The 16,943-nt window shown below is 34.3% G+C and overlaps 1 protein-coding gene across 5 annotated transcripts in view; it reads left to right on the top strand.

The window, feature by feature from the left end:
• Positions 1–16,943, top strand: part of AP3B1 (adaptor related protein complex 3 subunit beta 1) — a 265,520-nt gene that overhangs the window by 116,467 nt on the left and 132,110 nt on the right. For all 5 annotated transcript variants that reach the window (XM_030323534.2, XM_032593390.1, XM_030323533.2 and 2 more), the window contains 6 exons: positions 2,285–2,440; positions 6,564–6,661; positions 7,746–7,800; positions 7,889–7,960; positions 10,849–10,911; positions 14,010–14,142. In XM_030323534.2, the coding sequence (XP_030179394.1) occupies positions 2,285–2,440; positions 6,564–6,661; positions 7,746–7,800; positions 7,889–7,960; positions 10,849–10,911; positions 14,010–14,142 (577 nt within the window). The remainder of the gene's footprint in view (positions 1–2,284; positions 2,441–6,563; positions 6,662–7,745; positions 7,801–7,888; positions 7,961–10,848; positions 10,912–14,009; positions 14,143–16,943) is intronic.

Below are 16,943 nucleotides of genomic sequence, written 5' to 3'. Positions count from 1 at the left end.
CAAAGCAGACAGCCATTGTTTCTCAGAGTACTTTTTCAGCCCCACGCTTTTTCTTCTGTTTCCAAGATTCAGAAGACAAGAGATGTTATTTTGCTATAGTTCCCTAGGTCCCCAAAGTTCTGTTTTTAAGTTTTGTTTTTGTTTTTTTCTTTGTCCTCAGTCTATTTTTAGCTGTTGTTCAGATTGGGCAGTTTCTATTTCATTATGTTTGAGTTCACTGATGGTTCCTTTTTTCCCTTAATACTGCTTTTGATTGTAGTCATTGTTTAATTTTAATTCTTGTGTTTTTCTTTTTTAAAGTTTATTTATTTATTTTTAGAGAGGGAGAGAGAGAGAATCCCAAGCAGGCTCCACGCTGTCAGCACAAAGCCCGACATGGGGCTTGATTTCACTAACCGTGAGATCTTTATATATTCTGTTTCTTCAGATTTTAACTCTTTGCTAAGAATTTCTGTGTTTTCATTTGTTTCAGGAATGTTCCTCGTTGCTCATTAAAGCATTTTTATGATGGCTGCTTTAGAATTTTAATCAGATCATTCTAATATTCCTATCATTTTAGTGTTGGCTTCTACTGGTTATCTTTTTTCATCCAGTTTGAGATCTTCCTGGTTCTTGGAATGATGAATAATTTTTATTGAAACCTGGACATTTTGAATATCATGAGATTCTGGATCTTATTCAGATCTTCTGTTTTAGCTGGGTTTGTTTGATACTGTTTCATTAAGGAAAGGTGGAGTGCATGCCGCCTTCTTACTGCCAATCATGGTAGCAGTCCAGGTTCCCCACTCAGCCTCCATTGATACCTCGGGGAGGTTGCACTCACTGTTACTGTGGGTAAATGGGGGATTTCTGGCTGCTTACTAATTCTCTCCTGATTGCTCTCAGGTGGGGAGGGATAGAAATGCCTCGTTGTTCCCCATGTTTCCTGGGATAGTTACCCCTTGTTACCACTGGTTGGTGGTGCTATAAGTCTTGAGTGTCCTCAGTATTTTCTTACACTAGCTCAATAGGGAGGGTTGAGGTCACTTTGTTCTTGATGGGAGGACTTAGATATGCAAGTAACCTGCTTTGTCTTTATTGACACCATGGGGATGCCTTGTTATCTCCTGGTGGAGATTAAAGTCTTGGGCTGTGGAGGCCTTTTCTGACATCACCCCAGTGGGTTGATTGAGGCATCTCATTATAGCTGGGGAAGCTCCCACCTCACCCTTTGCCAGTAGGGGTGGGAATGAGGCCTTAGTTTTTTTTTCCCTCTATCAGTAGCTGTACGAGAGCAGTTATTTTCTGAAAAATTTTGTCGTGCTAGATTTTCTTTTTCTTGGTCCTTTGGGTACAGACAGTAGGCTTTGGAGGGTTTGTTTCATCTGTGCTTGGCGTTTTTGGGTTATCAGCTTCTCTAGCACTCAGCTTCTTTGATATATGACTAAAAATGAAAATCCAAGGAACTTACTGTTGTTTCATTCTTTGGGTCATGGGGTCCATATCTAGTCTTTCTTCTCTCTTCCTTTCCCTGCTTAAGTTTGTTTCATATGTAACATCTCCAGTTTCTAGTTGTACATAGTGAGAGGAATAGGACAAAGTACATCTACTCCCATCTTTTCAACAGTAGAAAGTGTGTTTCAGGTAGTACTTGATACTAGAAATTACCTGTAAACAATCGTTGGATTAGATCGAGGTGGATATTATTGTCTTTGTATGCTTTTTGTTTGTTTGTTTGTTTTTAAGACTAAATGCCTCTAGGCAGATTTTATTGGCAGAGATACTAACGCATTCAAATTAAAAGTACAAGTCAAAAATATAGAATCAACCCCTGGATATATATAGGTATCAAACAGAGTTTTTCCTGACAACACAGAGACTTGCTACTTAATCACTCGTTTTTAACCTGTCAAGTTTTATTGCGATTTCTTTTATGTGTGCTGCAGTTGAAACACTTCTCTTTATTCTGACCATTTGATCCAGTTATACACTGACTGATAATGCATGGAAATAGTTTTCAGGTTTTAGGTAGTCTCGTCTTATAGGCTTTGTTAGAGTCTCATGTTCAAGTTTTGCCTTTGGTCAGCTATAGATATATCTGTGAGGATTTAATATTTTCAGAGGTTTACTATGTAATATAAAAGAAGTATTATCTATAGCACTAAAAGACAATTACATTGTTATAAAAAGCAAGGCCTTTCTTTTATACAGGTAGCATAGTATTTTCAAATCTCTTTAACAGTAATATTCTTCAGTAAAATACTAGAGTAGATGGTAAAAAGAAAGTTTTATTTGTTTCTTATAGGAAGACGGTTTAGAAGATGATGAAAAGAATTTCTATGACTCTGATGATGACCAGAAGGAAAAGACTGACAAAAGGAAGAAGTCATATACTATGGATCCAGACCATAGACTTTTAATTCGGAATACAAAGCCTTTACTTCAGAGTAGGAATGCAGCGGTATGTTAAACCTTACAAAAATCATGGTTTGTTTGTTGTTTTTTTTTTTTTTTTAAACAGTGGTTAAAAGTATGTAAGTTCAGTAAACAAGTCTTTATTTTTTAGTGTGCTACTGGATCATTTGTTTGTTTATTTGTTTATACATCAAAAATCAGGCTTTTATTAGATTACTTGGCTTGGTAGTTATATACCTACTGGACTTCATTTACTTTTTTGTGGTTTTGTTAATTGGCTTTTCCTAAGATGTTTCTCAGTGGATTGGAAGACTGCATATTTCTGTTACTTGGTTGTAGTTGAGAGCACTTAATCTGGTATCAGTCCATAATATTCATATGAACCTTGTAAGAATTTTTAAGAGGCTAACATAGAAAAAAGCTCCTAGCATAACACCACATACATAATAAATTTTAGTTGGTAGGGTTGACTAACAATTAAAAATCATCTTCATTTGAGTCTTGAGCTTGTTTTATTTTGTTTTACATCTTCTTATTTTAAATATACTTTATAGGGGCGCCTGGGTGGCGCAGTCGGTTAGGCGTCCGACTTCAGCCAGGTCACGATCTCCCGGTCCGGGAGTTCGAGCCCCGCATCAGGCTCTGGGCTGATGGCTCAGAGCCTGGAGCCTGTTTCCGATTCTGTGTCTCCCTCTCTCTCTGCCCCTCCCCCATTCATGCTCTGTCTCTCTCTGTCCCAAAAATAAATAAACGTTGAAAAAAAAAAATATGTATACTTTATATTTCAAAACAATACATGTACACAATAAAAAATTAGGAAGTAGGGACTAGCAGAAATTTAAAAAAACTTAAAATATCATATTCCAATCATTCAGAAATCACTGTATAATATCTTGATGCATTTTCTTCCAGATCCTTTTTCTGCATAAATATACGTATATTCACATGCGCATATATCTACACATACGTATTTTTTAAACTAAGATAAAAATCATACTGCATATAGTACTTTTTAATCTTTTTTTCCCTAGTCAGTCCTCTCTATTTCAGTAAAATTTCATCTCATTTAATGCCAATATATCTTAAATTATCTTTTATAAATAGATAATCTAAACCAGTATCTCTTGCACCTGGTTGTTATTGTTCTTAAACCTCTCAAGTCTTGCAGAATACTCTTCTGGGTTTTCTCTTTGCTTCTTTTATAGTGCTATTTAATTTTTTCTTCTGTACCCCTGTTTTACCTGTTAACTGGAAGTTATATCTAAACGTTAGATGGAGTCAAGTGAAACATTTTCTTAATATTTTTTAATTAAAAATATTCTTAATTATTCCGTTTAACTAGTAAAAACTTAGAAAATGTGGAACTGTACTTGAATTACTTTAAGTTTTCTGATGCTTGTGAATTTAGAGCTTAGAGTTTTGTATATATATCCTAGTAATCAGCAGAAGTTTTTTTCTTATACCTCAATTTAATTTCTGTATCACTATTAAATAACCATACACAGTAATAAAAAATATTATTTTGTAAAATATGATTCTGTTTCACTGAGCCCAGCTTGGCCAGCTTGTATTTAAGTAGCTGTAACTTACCACCCAAAACCCTTCTTCATAATTGACTCACTGTTTAACTTTGCCTTGGGAATTGATTTTATAATCCAAATACTTACTGATCAAAAATGTGCTTGAATGGTGAAACAAATAGAAGTAGCTTGTATTTCTTGTCCCAATATGTTTTGATTCCCTGCTTACTTGATTGTGTACCAAATGGACACAGTTCCCTTTTTGTCCCAGTATGTTTTGGTGTCCTGCATATTTGATGCTGCCAAATACATGTAAAGCCTGGCTTGAAGGATTGCGAACAGATTTCTTTTTTTTAGCCCTGTTCTCAGTTAAAGGACAGACTTTGAGAATTTTTTTTTCAGGAAACTTATTTGGTCAGTGCTGTGTAGGTTGAATTGCAGGCACGGGGCACTGGAAACAGTGTTGGGAGGCTGTTCTAACGGTCTAGATAAGGTGATAGTGGTGTCAGTAGTTAGGAATAGAAAAGTGCTTATAGGATATACTTGTATCATGAATGTACATCATGTAACTGTACCAGGCCTATCCAATTTGTATGTTTTACTTATTTTGGACTTTGGAGATATGGGAGCTTCCCTCTTACAGAGCTTTTACAAATTAGACTACAAATTTCAAATTCTGGTTATAGAAGAAACTTTAAACTGTTAGATTTGTAAATACTGGGGGAGAATAAGAGTATGTAGCCCTTGAGGGCTTGAGGGAGTGCCCTAATTAACATATGAGAGGAGATGACATGCTAAGTGGCATCTAGAATCTTAAAAGCCTTGACACATATAGAAAGTACAGTTTATCTTCTTTCCAGTAGCATTTGGCTTACTATTTTTAACAGAAAATGACTTAATTATTTTCTGTAAAATACATGAAAAGAAAGCTTCAGCTTTTCTGTTATATACTAATACTTATTAGCCAGCTGTATGCTTTAATATTTATTTATTTTTGAGAGAGAGAAAGCATGAGTGGGGGAGAGGCAGAGAGAGGTGGACATAGCATCTGGAGTGGGGTCTGGGCTGATAGCACAGAGCCCAATAAAGGGCTAGAACTCAGGAATCGTGAGATCATGACCTGAGCTAAAGTCGGATGTTTAATCGACTGAGCCACCCAGGCGCCCCTGCTTTAATATTTTTTTAAATGACTATCACCTACTTTAGATTAAAACAGTCATTAATTGATATTTTATTTTATAAGATTTTAAATCCTGGAGAGTTTGTTCTGTAACTAGAGTGTATTTGTGGATCATAACTGAAGAAATAAAATATCCTTAAACTCCTCAAAATCCCAATATCTGAAAGCTATAAATCAGTCTTATAAAAAAAAGTACAACAAAGTGCCAAACAACAGTGCATTTAGGACTCTGAGAACTGTATTTTTAAAACATATTTCTTAATTTTAGGAGGAAATTCTTTATCTCAAGCATCCTCAGGTATTGTATACTCTTTAAGCATATGTAAAATCCCTGCTATGTATTTGTTACTACTTTATAGACTAAGAAGTAAAGTAGTAGTACTATATTTTCTGAGCTAAAGGCAAGATGATGTAACTATTTCTGCATTTGTCACAAGTAAAGCTGGATAACTTTCCAGTTTGGACTTTTGATGTCTAGATCTAAGTGTAGAGGCATGTAGGGGAAACATTGTACTCTTATATTTTACCACCCTTATAATGGCTTTGAAGCAAAGACTATTTTTAAGGTTCTGCATTTTAGAGAAAAAGAAGATCATTTCAAATGCTGTTTTAGAGGAATTGTTTTAATAGAATCCGTTTAATTGTAACTTTCACATACTGATTTTTTTAAATTTTCAGATTGTTAGTTTTGTCCTAAAGTATCTGGGCTTCATGTGGAAAGGCATGCTTACCACTTTTAAAATATTCCCAATTTCAGAGCAGAAGCAGCAGTATTAAGAAGAATAGGGGATTTGGAGTGTTGTATCAAGCTTTGCTTTGTACTGCCAAGCAGACTTTGGGTAGTTCATTTAACATCTGTTTTCTCATAACATCTATTTTCTTTTCTGTTCTCTCTTCTGTATTAGTTTCCTAGGGCTGTCATAACAAATTACCACAAACCAGGTGAATTAAAACAACGGAACTTTATTTTCTCACTTTTTAGTAGGATATCGAAGGGTTGGTTCCTTCTGGAGGCTCTAAGAGAGAAACTGCTTTTTGCTGGTGTATAGTGGATGCTAACAGTTCTGCATTCCCTGGCTTACAGATTCTTTCCTCCGATCTCTTCGTCCGATGTTCACATTGCCTTCTCTGTGTCTGTCCTTTTATGTCTCTATTAAGGACACTCACTGGATTTAGGGCATACCCTAATCCAGTGTGATCTCATCTCCATCATTATCTTAATAATATCTGCAAAGATTTTATCTCCAGGTAACGTCATATTCTGAGGGTAGACATGAATTCTTGGGAGAACACTCTTCAGCCTGCTTCAAAGGGTAGCAACATATCCATCTTACTTCACATGGATTTTGCTGGAGTTAAAGAAACAATTTGTAGAAATGTACTCTGAAACTGTAGCAAATGTACAAATACTCTGAAACTGTAGCATGCTCCCGTGTTCATAGCTGTTGTTTTCATACTTTATCTTTTAGGTGGTTATGGCAGTTGCTCAGCTGTATTGGCACATATCACCAAAATCTGAAGTTGGCATTATTTCTAAGTCACTAGTGCGTTTACTTCGTAGCAATAGGTAGGACGTGATTTTATATGTTATTTCTTTCGTATTCCTTCAAAGGTAATGTTTGAATAAATGTCATCTGTCTTTCAGACATTTATTACATGGTTCTGTATTATATCAATAAGATTTCATACTTAAGGGATCATGATTAAAGCCTTTACATAATTTATCTCTAGGTTAGAGATAAATATAATATGTTTTTAACATCAAGCCCAAAGAGATTGAAAATGTTTTGGCAAAGTTTAATATCAGATTTTTATCATTTGTTTTGTTTACTATGTATTAAGAATTATAACATTGTTTCAGCTATTTACCTTACCCTGAATATTTTGTTAATAATTAGTTAAATTTAAAAATTTTTTTCAGTGAGTGCTTACCTCTACTAATAGAGTTGGGCGGGGGGAAGACGCATATTTATTTTTGTCTTTAACGTGACTTCAGCACCATAACTATTTAGCCCTGGGCTGAGTTTTGCCATTCCTTAGTGAGGTCCTTTGTGTTCCTGTTCTTTCCTCTTCTTTTCCTTTTTATCAGTTCAATAATTTTATTTTCTACAGCCAGCTCAAAGGTTATCAGAGGATCTGGAATGCATCTTTGACATGAAGCTTTATACCAGATTCATTTCTACCTTCATGTCTTAGCTATTTGGACATAAAAGAACATGACTTTTTTTTTTTTTTACTCTATCTTTTCACTCTAGTCATAATTCATAATTGAGTGACACAGTGAGCATCTTACCAAGAGTTTATGTTAATACTGTGGTTATGTTTATTCCCTTAGCCCTAAGAATACTTTCCTTGCATGTGTTCAGAGCAGCTACAGTATTGGCTTTACATCTTAGGAGTTACAGGATTATAAAATTGGTTTTTAATTTTCTAATGATGAATCAAATCCAATTTATTAATAATTTATAGGAAAAATGTGTTTAAAAAGAAGATATTGAAAAGTATCTAAAATTTACTAAAAACTTTTTAATATTATATTCAAGTTGAATGCAATATGAAGCTTATTGCTGTTTTTTTTCTTTAATATACTGTTTACATAAAGATATGTAATTGGAAAATATATCCAGTAAAAATTCTCCTTTAATTTCTAGGGAGGTGCAGTATATTGTCCTACAGAATATAGCAACTATGTCAATTCAAAGAAAGGTACGTACATTGTGAACACATAATTCAAGAAAGAAATGAATGCATTAGTATCATAAATGTATTTATATATATATTTTTTATAATCTAGGGTATGTTTGAACCTTATCTGAAGAGTTTCTATGTTAGGTCAACTGATCCAACTATGATCAAGACACTGAAGGTATGCATGTGCTTATTTTTCAGGTATCCTTAGTACACGTTTACTTTGAAGATATTGCTGTAGCTTCTAGTATCTGCAAAATGGAGACCTGCTTCTTAAAAAACACAGACACACTTAGGGATTTTCTTTATGCTTTCTAAACTGTATTATTATATCCACTTTCTGTGCTGCATCCTAATAGTACAGACTTTATACATGCTACCTGCACCTTGAATAACTCATAGTATACTGAAGGAGACAGTCATGTAAATAGATAATTTCAGCCCTAGTGTGTTTTCATGATATTATATAGATTTGAATTGAGTACTGTGTAGAACAAGAAAGATGGGGTTAATTCTCTAGGATTTAGAAAATACTTGTAGAAAAGTTGATGTTTAAGAGGATCTTAAAAGAATAATATTTTTGTGAATTTTTTTATTTTGGTTGGTAGATTGATTGGGAATTTGTGGGGTTGGGAGTAGGAGAGAAGAACAGTTTATGCTAACACAGATTATGAAAGAGTGTTGTGTTCAGGGCATAATAACTGCAGAACAGAGTGTAGTTAGGGATATAAAGCTATGATAATTAAAACAATGTGATATTTAGGCAGAAAAATAAGTGGGATGGAATAGAAAGTGTGGAAACAGATCCATGTGTATGAAAACGTACTATGTAATAGAGAACGCATTACAAACCAGTGCGGGAAGGATGGACTTTTCAGCAAATGTTGGAATGATTGGGTATGCACATGGAAACTGGGTTTAATTATACAAAAATCTAATACACATCCAAATTGAAGGATATTTTAGGAGTGCTTGGGTGACTCAGTTGGTTACGGGTCCTGCTCTTGATTTCAACTCAGGTCATGATCTCACGGTTCATGAGATCAAGCCTCATGTTGGTTTGTGTGTTGACAGCATGGAGCCTGCTTAGAATTCTCTGTCCCCCTTTCTCTCTGCCCCTCCTCCACTTTCTCCCCCCCCCCCACCAAATAAATAAACATTAAAAAGACAAATGGAAGGATATTTTAGAAAATAATTGGTTTGTCATCATCGAAAATGTCAAGGTTATAAAGGTCAAAAGAAAGACTGAAGAAGTTTCTGGCTGAAGGAGACTAAAGATACATCTGAATTCAATGTGTGGTATTGAACTGGATCCATTTATGTTATAGGATTGAGATAATTTGTAAAACTTAAATGGGAATATGACTGCATGTGTCAGTGTTACTTTCTTGATTCTATTGTGTTCTGTAGGACAATGTCCTTGTTTGTGAGGAACATACACAGAAGTCTTTGGGGATGATGTGGTATCAGATTGGTAACTCTCAAATGATTCAAACTAAAATAGTTCTTATTACTTTTTCTATATGTTTGAGATTGTTTTTAAAAAATTAAAATGTTTTCATCAAAATAAAATAAAGTCAAGCCATAATCTGGGAAAAAAAATTCCCAGTACCTGTATCTGAGAAATGACTAGGACTCAAAAAATATAAAGAACTTCTACAGTCCAACCCTTTTAATTGGAATGTTTAGACTATTTATTTATTTATTTATTGTTTATTTTTGAGAGACAGAGCACGAGCCAGAGGAGGGCAGGAGGGAGACACACACACACACACACACACACACACACACACACACACACAGAATCAGAAGTGGGCTCCAGGCTCTGAGCTGTCAGCACAGAGCCCGGCGTGGGGCTTGAACCTACAAACTTGAGATCATGACCTTTACTGAAGTTGGTTGCTTAACCAACTGAACCACTCAGGCACCGTGTTTTTTTTGTTTTTTTTTTTTAAAGTTGATTTATTTATTTTGAGAGAGAGAGCATGCTAGTATGAGCAAGGGAGGGGCAGAGAGAGAGAGAGAGAGAGAGAGAGAATCCCAAGCAGGCTCTGCTCCATCAGTACAGAGCCCAACATGAGACTTGAACTCATGAAACGTGGCATTATGGCCTGAGCCGAGATCCAGAGTCAGATGCTAAATCGACTGAGCCACCCAGGTGCGCTTAGACCATTTATTTTAAATGTATTTATTGGTATGACCATGTATATGGAGCATGATATGAACATGTAGCTACATACATATATACATCTTGTGGTTTATTTTCTGTTTATGCTATCTGTTCCTTTTTTCCTTTTTCATGCTTTCCTTCAGATTTTTTGAATATTTTTTATGAGTAAAAACTGGAACTTTCTTAGTGAGTCTGTTGGAGAAGCACTTTTAATTGCATATTTCTTATAACTGTAAATCCAGAAGAGAGAATTAAAATGTCCCAAGTATTTGGGATGGTAGAATGAATGAGAACAAATCAAGAGAATTAATTAGTATCTGGAAAAACAGAGGTATTACATGGAAGACGAGTTGTTTTCTAGCTTTATTAACAAAGAGGGGAAAAAGCCCAGCCACCTCAAATTGTTTAGGTTAAGTAGATATAGGGGTGCCTGGGTGGCTCAGTTGGTTAAGCATCCAACTTTGGCTTAGGTCATGATCTCATAGTCTGTGAATTCAAGCACATCAGTCTCTGTGCTAGCAGCTCATAGCTTGCAGCCTGCTTCAGATTCTGTGTCTCCCTCTCTATCTCTACCCCTCACCCACTCACACTGTCTCAATCTCAAAAATAAACAAAAAAATCTTTTTAATTAAATATAAATTGTAAAGTTGGGGCAAACAGGGAAGATGTAGGATTCTCTTTTTTCCTAATTATTTTTAAGCATTATATAATTATCTGTCTTCTCTTTGGAGATGTAGGAAGACAAAAATTCATCTGAAGGGCATTATGCCTCAGAATATTTGTAACAGTGTGACTTTTGTTAAAAACATAAGTGACCTTTGTATTAAATGCCTAGTCCTTATTAAATTAATCCTTTTTATTTATGTTTTAAAATGGTACTCTTTTCTCTACCCTAGCTTGAAATTTTAACAAATTTGGCAAATGAAGCCAACATATCAACTCTTCTCCGAGAATTTCAGGTTTGTATATAATGCTAATTATAAAATAACTTACAAAATATTTGTTCAGTTTACAGTCAAATATACATCATTCTCAGTTTAGAAGTAGATAATTGTGTTAAATAAAATAGTGATTTGGGACAAATTTGAGAACTAAGAAATTTATAAATTTTCAAGAATAAACATTAACTACAAATTCAAAATTTAAGGGACATAGAATAGTAATCCCCTTCATGTTTTCATTGAATTTGAAAGACTGGTTTATAACTGTGGTTTGTTTGTTTGTTTTTTTTTTGAAATTATGTTATTGGTAAGGATTCCATCTCTCTGTGCTGTCATCAGTATCAGTCTATACTCTGCATTCATGAAAATAGCTTCACTTCTTAACTGCTTGTCCTGTTTCATTGACCTATACTCTTTTAGACAGTGTCCTCTTAGCTTTGTGTACTTTTGGTCTAAAATTTCTCCTGTCATGATGTTTTTATCAGTGTTTTCTTTTGTGGTATTTATTTAAGCCATTAATGCTTTTGGATGAGGTGCCCCTCAGCTCTACACCCTTAAAAGAGTGTTATTCAAAACTTACCTCATGAATATAGCCTTCATGTTGGAATGGTCAGGGCTGGACATTTAGTTGGTAGATGACAGCAATAGAAAACCTAATCTTAGTATTATGGGTTTTTATATTTCATCAGCAGTTTTCTTAGTAAAAATGTACCAGATGCTACACACAAATCAGTTTTTGCCAACTCCCAACTTTTATGGATTTAATTTACTTTGTTGCTATAATCCTCCTGTATACCCATTTTAAATTTCCTTTTAGCTAAATAGGCATTGCATTTTCTTAACTGTGTGACCTTATACTTTCAACAGAAGTAGTAGAATATTATAGCATGTCTAGGATTTATAATTTCAGAACTGGATTACTGTACTTTCATGCTGTATGTTTTCCTAGGAGGATGACTTAGAAAATTAGGATGTTATGGCTATTCAGTCATCTTATGTTTATATATGCCAGGAAATATAGTATCTCAAGTTCTTATTCAGTAATCTATAGCTATAGAACATTGTTTGGGTTTGATTTTTACCCCATCTTTAGAGGTTTGCTTTTTTTTTTTTTTTAAGTTTTTAATTTTTTGTCTCAATGTTTGTGTTTGCCCTTTTCTTATTGTGGGTAATCTTTTTGGGTAGCCTTTTGCTGTCAAGCTGCTGCTTATGTCAGGTTTACTGGGGATGTAGACAGTGAGTCTCAGGTAATTTTATAGCATTGTTTAATTGTACACAAGTGATACATTGGATCTATTTCAGAATATTGGTGGTCTACCAATTTCATTTAATTTCATTTAATATCAGGGCATAAGGTCCTTTAGTTAGTCAGACTTTCTAATACATTCTTTATGTATCCACTTTTTATCACTGTTAATATTTGTACCTCATTTGTGTGTTTTATGGGTTATGTTCATAGATATGTTCAGTTTACTTACAATAGTAATTTTTTGAGTAAAATAGAGAATTTTTCTAATGACGTATTCTAATTGAGGAAATTAGGTCATCAAGTGGGAAACAGTTTTAAATACAATTGACCTCTCCTACATGGAACTAAGAGAATTTGTTTTATTTATTTCTTCAGTATTTATCCTGTTATTTGTACTATTTTCACAAAATTTGTATGGTTTTAGATATTCTTAGATTTTTCTCTTCGGCACCATTTAAATGTACATCCTCTTTGGCATGTTAGAGAACCACAGTGTTAATTGTACATTATGTTCTTCTCATTTGAGGTTGGCAATCTTTTTTTAAAAAATTCACTTGAGGGACACCTGGGTGGTTCAGTCAGTTAAGTATCCGAGTCTCGATCTCAGCTCAGGTCTTGATCTCACGGCCGTGAGTGCAAGTCCCGCATTGGGCTCTGCACTGGGCTTGAAGCCTACTTAAAAGAAAAAAAAAATTCCATTGAGGGGCACTTGACGTGCTCAGTCAGTAGAACATGCAACTCTTGATCTCAGGGTTGTAAGTTTAAGCCCACGTTGAGCGTAAAGCTTATTTAAAAAAAAAAAAAATTAAAAAAAATTCAGGCGAACATGGGATTTTAAATTTTGTTACATATAATATATAAATATGCATATTTAAAGTATACTCATTTCTGTAAACAAAGCTGAATTTTAAATTAAATTTATAATCAAAGTGAAATTCGTTAGGGTTATAGTAAATTTTGTAAAGATCTTTTAACTTTCTATTATTAAATCAGTTATTTTTAAGTTTATATAAATATATAGTTTACATTTTTGTTTTCATTTTAAAATTTTTTTTAGTTTTATTAATTTATTGGGGGAGAGAGAGAGAGAGAGAGAGCAGGGGAGGAGCCGAGAGAGACGGAGACACAGAATCCGAAGCAGTCTCCGCACTCAGTGCAGAGCCTGATGGGCGGCTTGATCCCATAAACTGTGAAATCGTGACCTGAGCTGAAATCAAGAGTCGGTTGCTTAACTGAGCCACCCAGATGCCCCTACACTATATTTTCAAAGCATTCTTTTAAAGAAAATCTATTTCAAAACTGTGGCATTTTGTTACAAAATGAGTATATATAAAGTCTTTACTGAACTACTCACTGTAGCTATTGTAGTTTTATTACATTCAGATACCATTTTGAAAGTAAAATGTTTGTCAGTGGTATATTTGTCCTTTTCCTCCTCTTCTCCCAACTTTAGATTTAGTGTCTCTGAAAAAGCAACCCTTTTTTTCATAGATTCACAGATGCTGCTGGTTAAATGAACTGAAACCTCCAAAGAGAGAGTTCTCATCATCTCTTTCAACCTTGCACTTAAACTAATTGCTGTCTTTGGGTGACTGCTCCCTACTATCTGTTTTGGAATCACAAGCCTCTGTGGCCACAGGTGAATGAACCTGGCTTGAAAATGCGCCTGTTCTAAGGCACATTGTTTAAGTAAAAAACAAAATTTAATTAAGCTAAGTCATCATTTGGACCTCTTGCGCATATAAATGAGAATATTGTGTTATGTATTATAAAATTTTCATTTCTGACAAAGCTTAATACAATAGGGATCTTTTTGTTCACTTGTTAGTACACTAAAGTATAAACTAATTGAAATGGTATTTTTTAGACCTATGTGAAAAGCCAGGATAAAGAATTTGCAGCAGCCACTATTCAAACTATAGGCAGATGTGCAACCAACATCTCAGAAGTCACAGACACATGCCTCAATGGCCTGGTATGTCTCTTGTCCAACAGAGATGGTAAGTTAACAATGTCATTTTACTTCAAGAAATTTATCCTTTGAATATTCTTGGCATGTTCTTCAAATTGTAACATTTTTTAACACCTCATTTTAGTGTTTCCTGTATGTCAATAGCATGGTCATGATGAAACTAGCATTTTATCTTTGAAATACAAAGACTCACACACACTTCTTTGTCGTTGTTTTAGTAAATTAGATAATTAACTTGGAAACAGTGTTTGTTTCTCCTTAAACAAGAACTAAGAAAGTGTGTTGTGTTTTATTTCTTCACAATTTAATCACCTTCATTATACCCTTTCCACAAAGGTTCTGTTTTACTGCTTTTAATGACATAGAAGTCATATATAATATTGGTTCACCTGCAGAGGGTGCTAAAAGCAGGCAAATGACTATAACATGGAGAAGTGGCTAGATCAAAAAAGTATGTTTATTGTGTATCTTCAAAGGTTTGTTCTAAAAATGCATCTAATAATTTCATATTCAGGATTAAACTTGATTTAACAGTCATTAGTTTGAAAACACTTCATGTTGTTAAGTCAGACAACATGTAAACATATTGTAAAACTGGATAGGTGATAACCAGTAAAATGCATAATCTAGGTTTCATATTGTTCTGCGGTAAAATGTCAGTTATTTCTATGGTATGGCTTTAGAAAGTGAAGCCATTTGGAGAAAGAAATATTAGTCACTTTCACCCTTATAATAATATATTTAGAGGATTTTTATTATGATTGTATATTTGATTAAAACAAGAGATTCTTTTTAAGAAAAGCTTAATTTTTTTGTGTAAAATCATTGAAATTATTTGTGGAATTCTAAGTATAATTACATCATATTTAGACATAGCAAGCATATTGAAACATAAGAAGCTTGAATACATTTTATATTTATACTTTATTTATATTATTATGTATATTTTCATGACAATAATTCTGTTATCCCTAATTATCTATTCCTACATGTAGATCTCTTTAGAAAACTGGAACATTGTGATAAGTACTTCTAAGGATATTATTGAAACAAAATTTAGCCCCGAGTAAGAGTGATTTTTTTTATTGTGAACATAAAATTATAAACCTTAATCCTGCAAACTCAAGATAATATGATGGGTAGAACATTTATCTACATGCAATATTAAAATTCTAAATAAGTGACAACAAAAATTATCAAGGAAGTAAATTTTTTAAAAATATGACTGTAGAAGGTAACTAGAGGAGCTTAAGTTTTAAATGTCAGTCATTTTGCCCATTTCTACTTGCATTTTTTTTAATGTTTATTTTTGAGACACACAGAAAGGAGTGTGCATGTAAATGGGAAAGGGAGACTGAGAATCCAAAGTGGCCTCGGAGCTCTCAGCCCAGACCCAGACATGGGGCTCAAACTCACAAACCGTGAGATCATGACCTGAGCCAAAGTCAGATGCTTAACCAACTGAGCCACCTGGGCACCCCTTACGTTTAATGATAGCATCCTTTTTGTCTCTATTTCTTGTTTTTTTTTAATGTTTTCTTTATTTTTGAGAGAGAGAGCGCAAGCAGGGGAGGGACAGAGAGGGAGAGTGACAGAGGATGTAAAGGCGGCTCTGCGCGGATGACAGCACCAAGCCTGATGTGGGGCTTGAGCTCACAAGCTGTGAGATCATGACCTGAGCCGAAGTCAGACACTCAATTGACCGAGCCACCGAGGTGCCCCTTTCTCAGTTTCTATGTCACACTTTAAGTGTGAGTTGAAAAACATGTTTTATTTCCTATATCTTAATAATGACTTTCTATTTGGTTTTATGTAGTGCTTTTCTTGGGAAAGTATCTCCAGAACATTAAAGGTGATGAACCAAAGTTTTCCAGGGTAAATTATTCTTTTAAAACTTAGTTGCATATAAAAAGTACTACAAATTATTTAGACTATTCATTGGTTCTGTTACATACAAAAGAATATTCAAGGTTTCTGAATTTTAGTTTTTGACCCTTTTTTCTCATGTGAAATTTGCAAGTTGTGTATTTTAAAGCAATTATCTCTACTTCAGCTTTATAATATATTAAAATCTTGAACAATATTTTTTATTGACTTTAATTTAAAAGATGAATATTCTATCTTTATAACACTTTGAAGGGAAGAATAGATTTATAATTAGATAATGGGGGACAAATATAATCTGTGTTCACTCTTAAAGGTAGGAGGATTTACTCATTTAAACTCTCATATTTTAATGTTTAGACTTTTGTTTTTGGTAAATCAAAACTATCCTTACAACCATGGCTTTTTTCCTACAGTTTGAATATTAAGAAACTTAAATCATAGTGTCCTTCCTGATTCTGGTTACATAATCATCATTAGCCTATAGTATCTGATTCTTTTTTTTTTTTTTTTTAATTTTTTTTTTTCAACGTTTATTTATTTTTGGGACAGAGAGAGACAGAGCATGAACGGGGGAGGGGCAGAGAGAGAGGGAGACACAGAATCGGAAACAGGCTCCAGGCTCTGAGCCATCAGCCCAGAGCCCGACGCGGGGCTCGAACTCACGGACCGCGAGATCGTGACCTGGGTGAAGTCGGACGCTCAACCGACTGCGCCACCCAGGCGCCCCTGATTCTTTGATTATTTATTATATGAGCTACACTTTTGTAGTTTGGACACCTCAATAAAAGTAATTGGTAAAACAAATAAAGAGAATATTCATATTAAAATCAGTAGCATTAAAGAAAGTATTAGTATTTTTAACTTTATAGTGACCGTTCCTGACAATAGAGCCCCTTTTTTTCTCCTGTTAAAAGATCTGCTTTTAGGAATAGGTATCAAGAA

Source organism: Lynx canadensis, chromosome A1 (assembly GCF_007474595.2).
Source record: "Lynx canadensis isolate LIC74 chromosome A1, mLynCan4.pri.v2, whole genome shotgun sequence".
NCBI classification, from domain to species: Eukaryota; Metazoa; Chordata; class Mammalia; order Carnivora; family Felidae; genus Lynx; species Lynx canadensis.
Note: the sequence above shows the minus strand (reverse complement) of the source record. Positions and strands in the feature narration are given on the sequence as shown.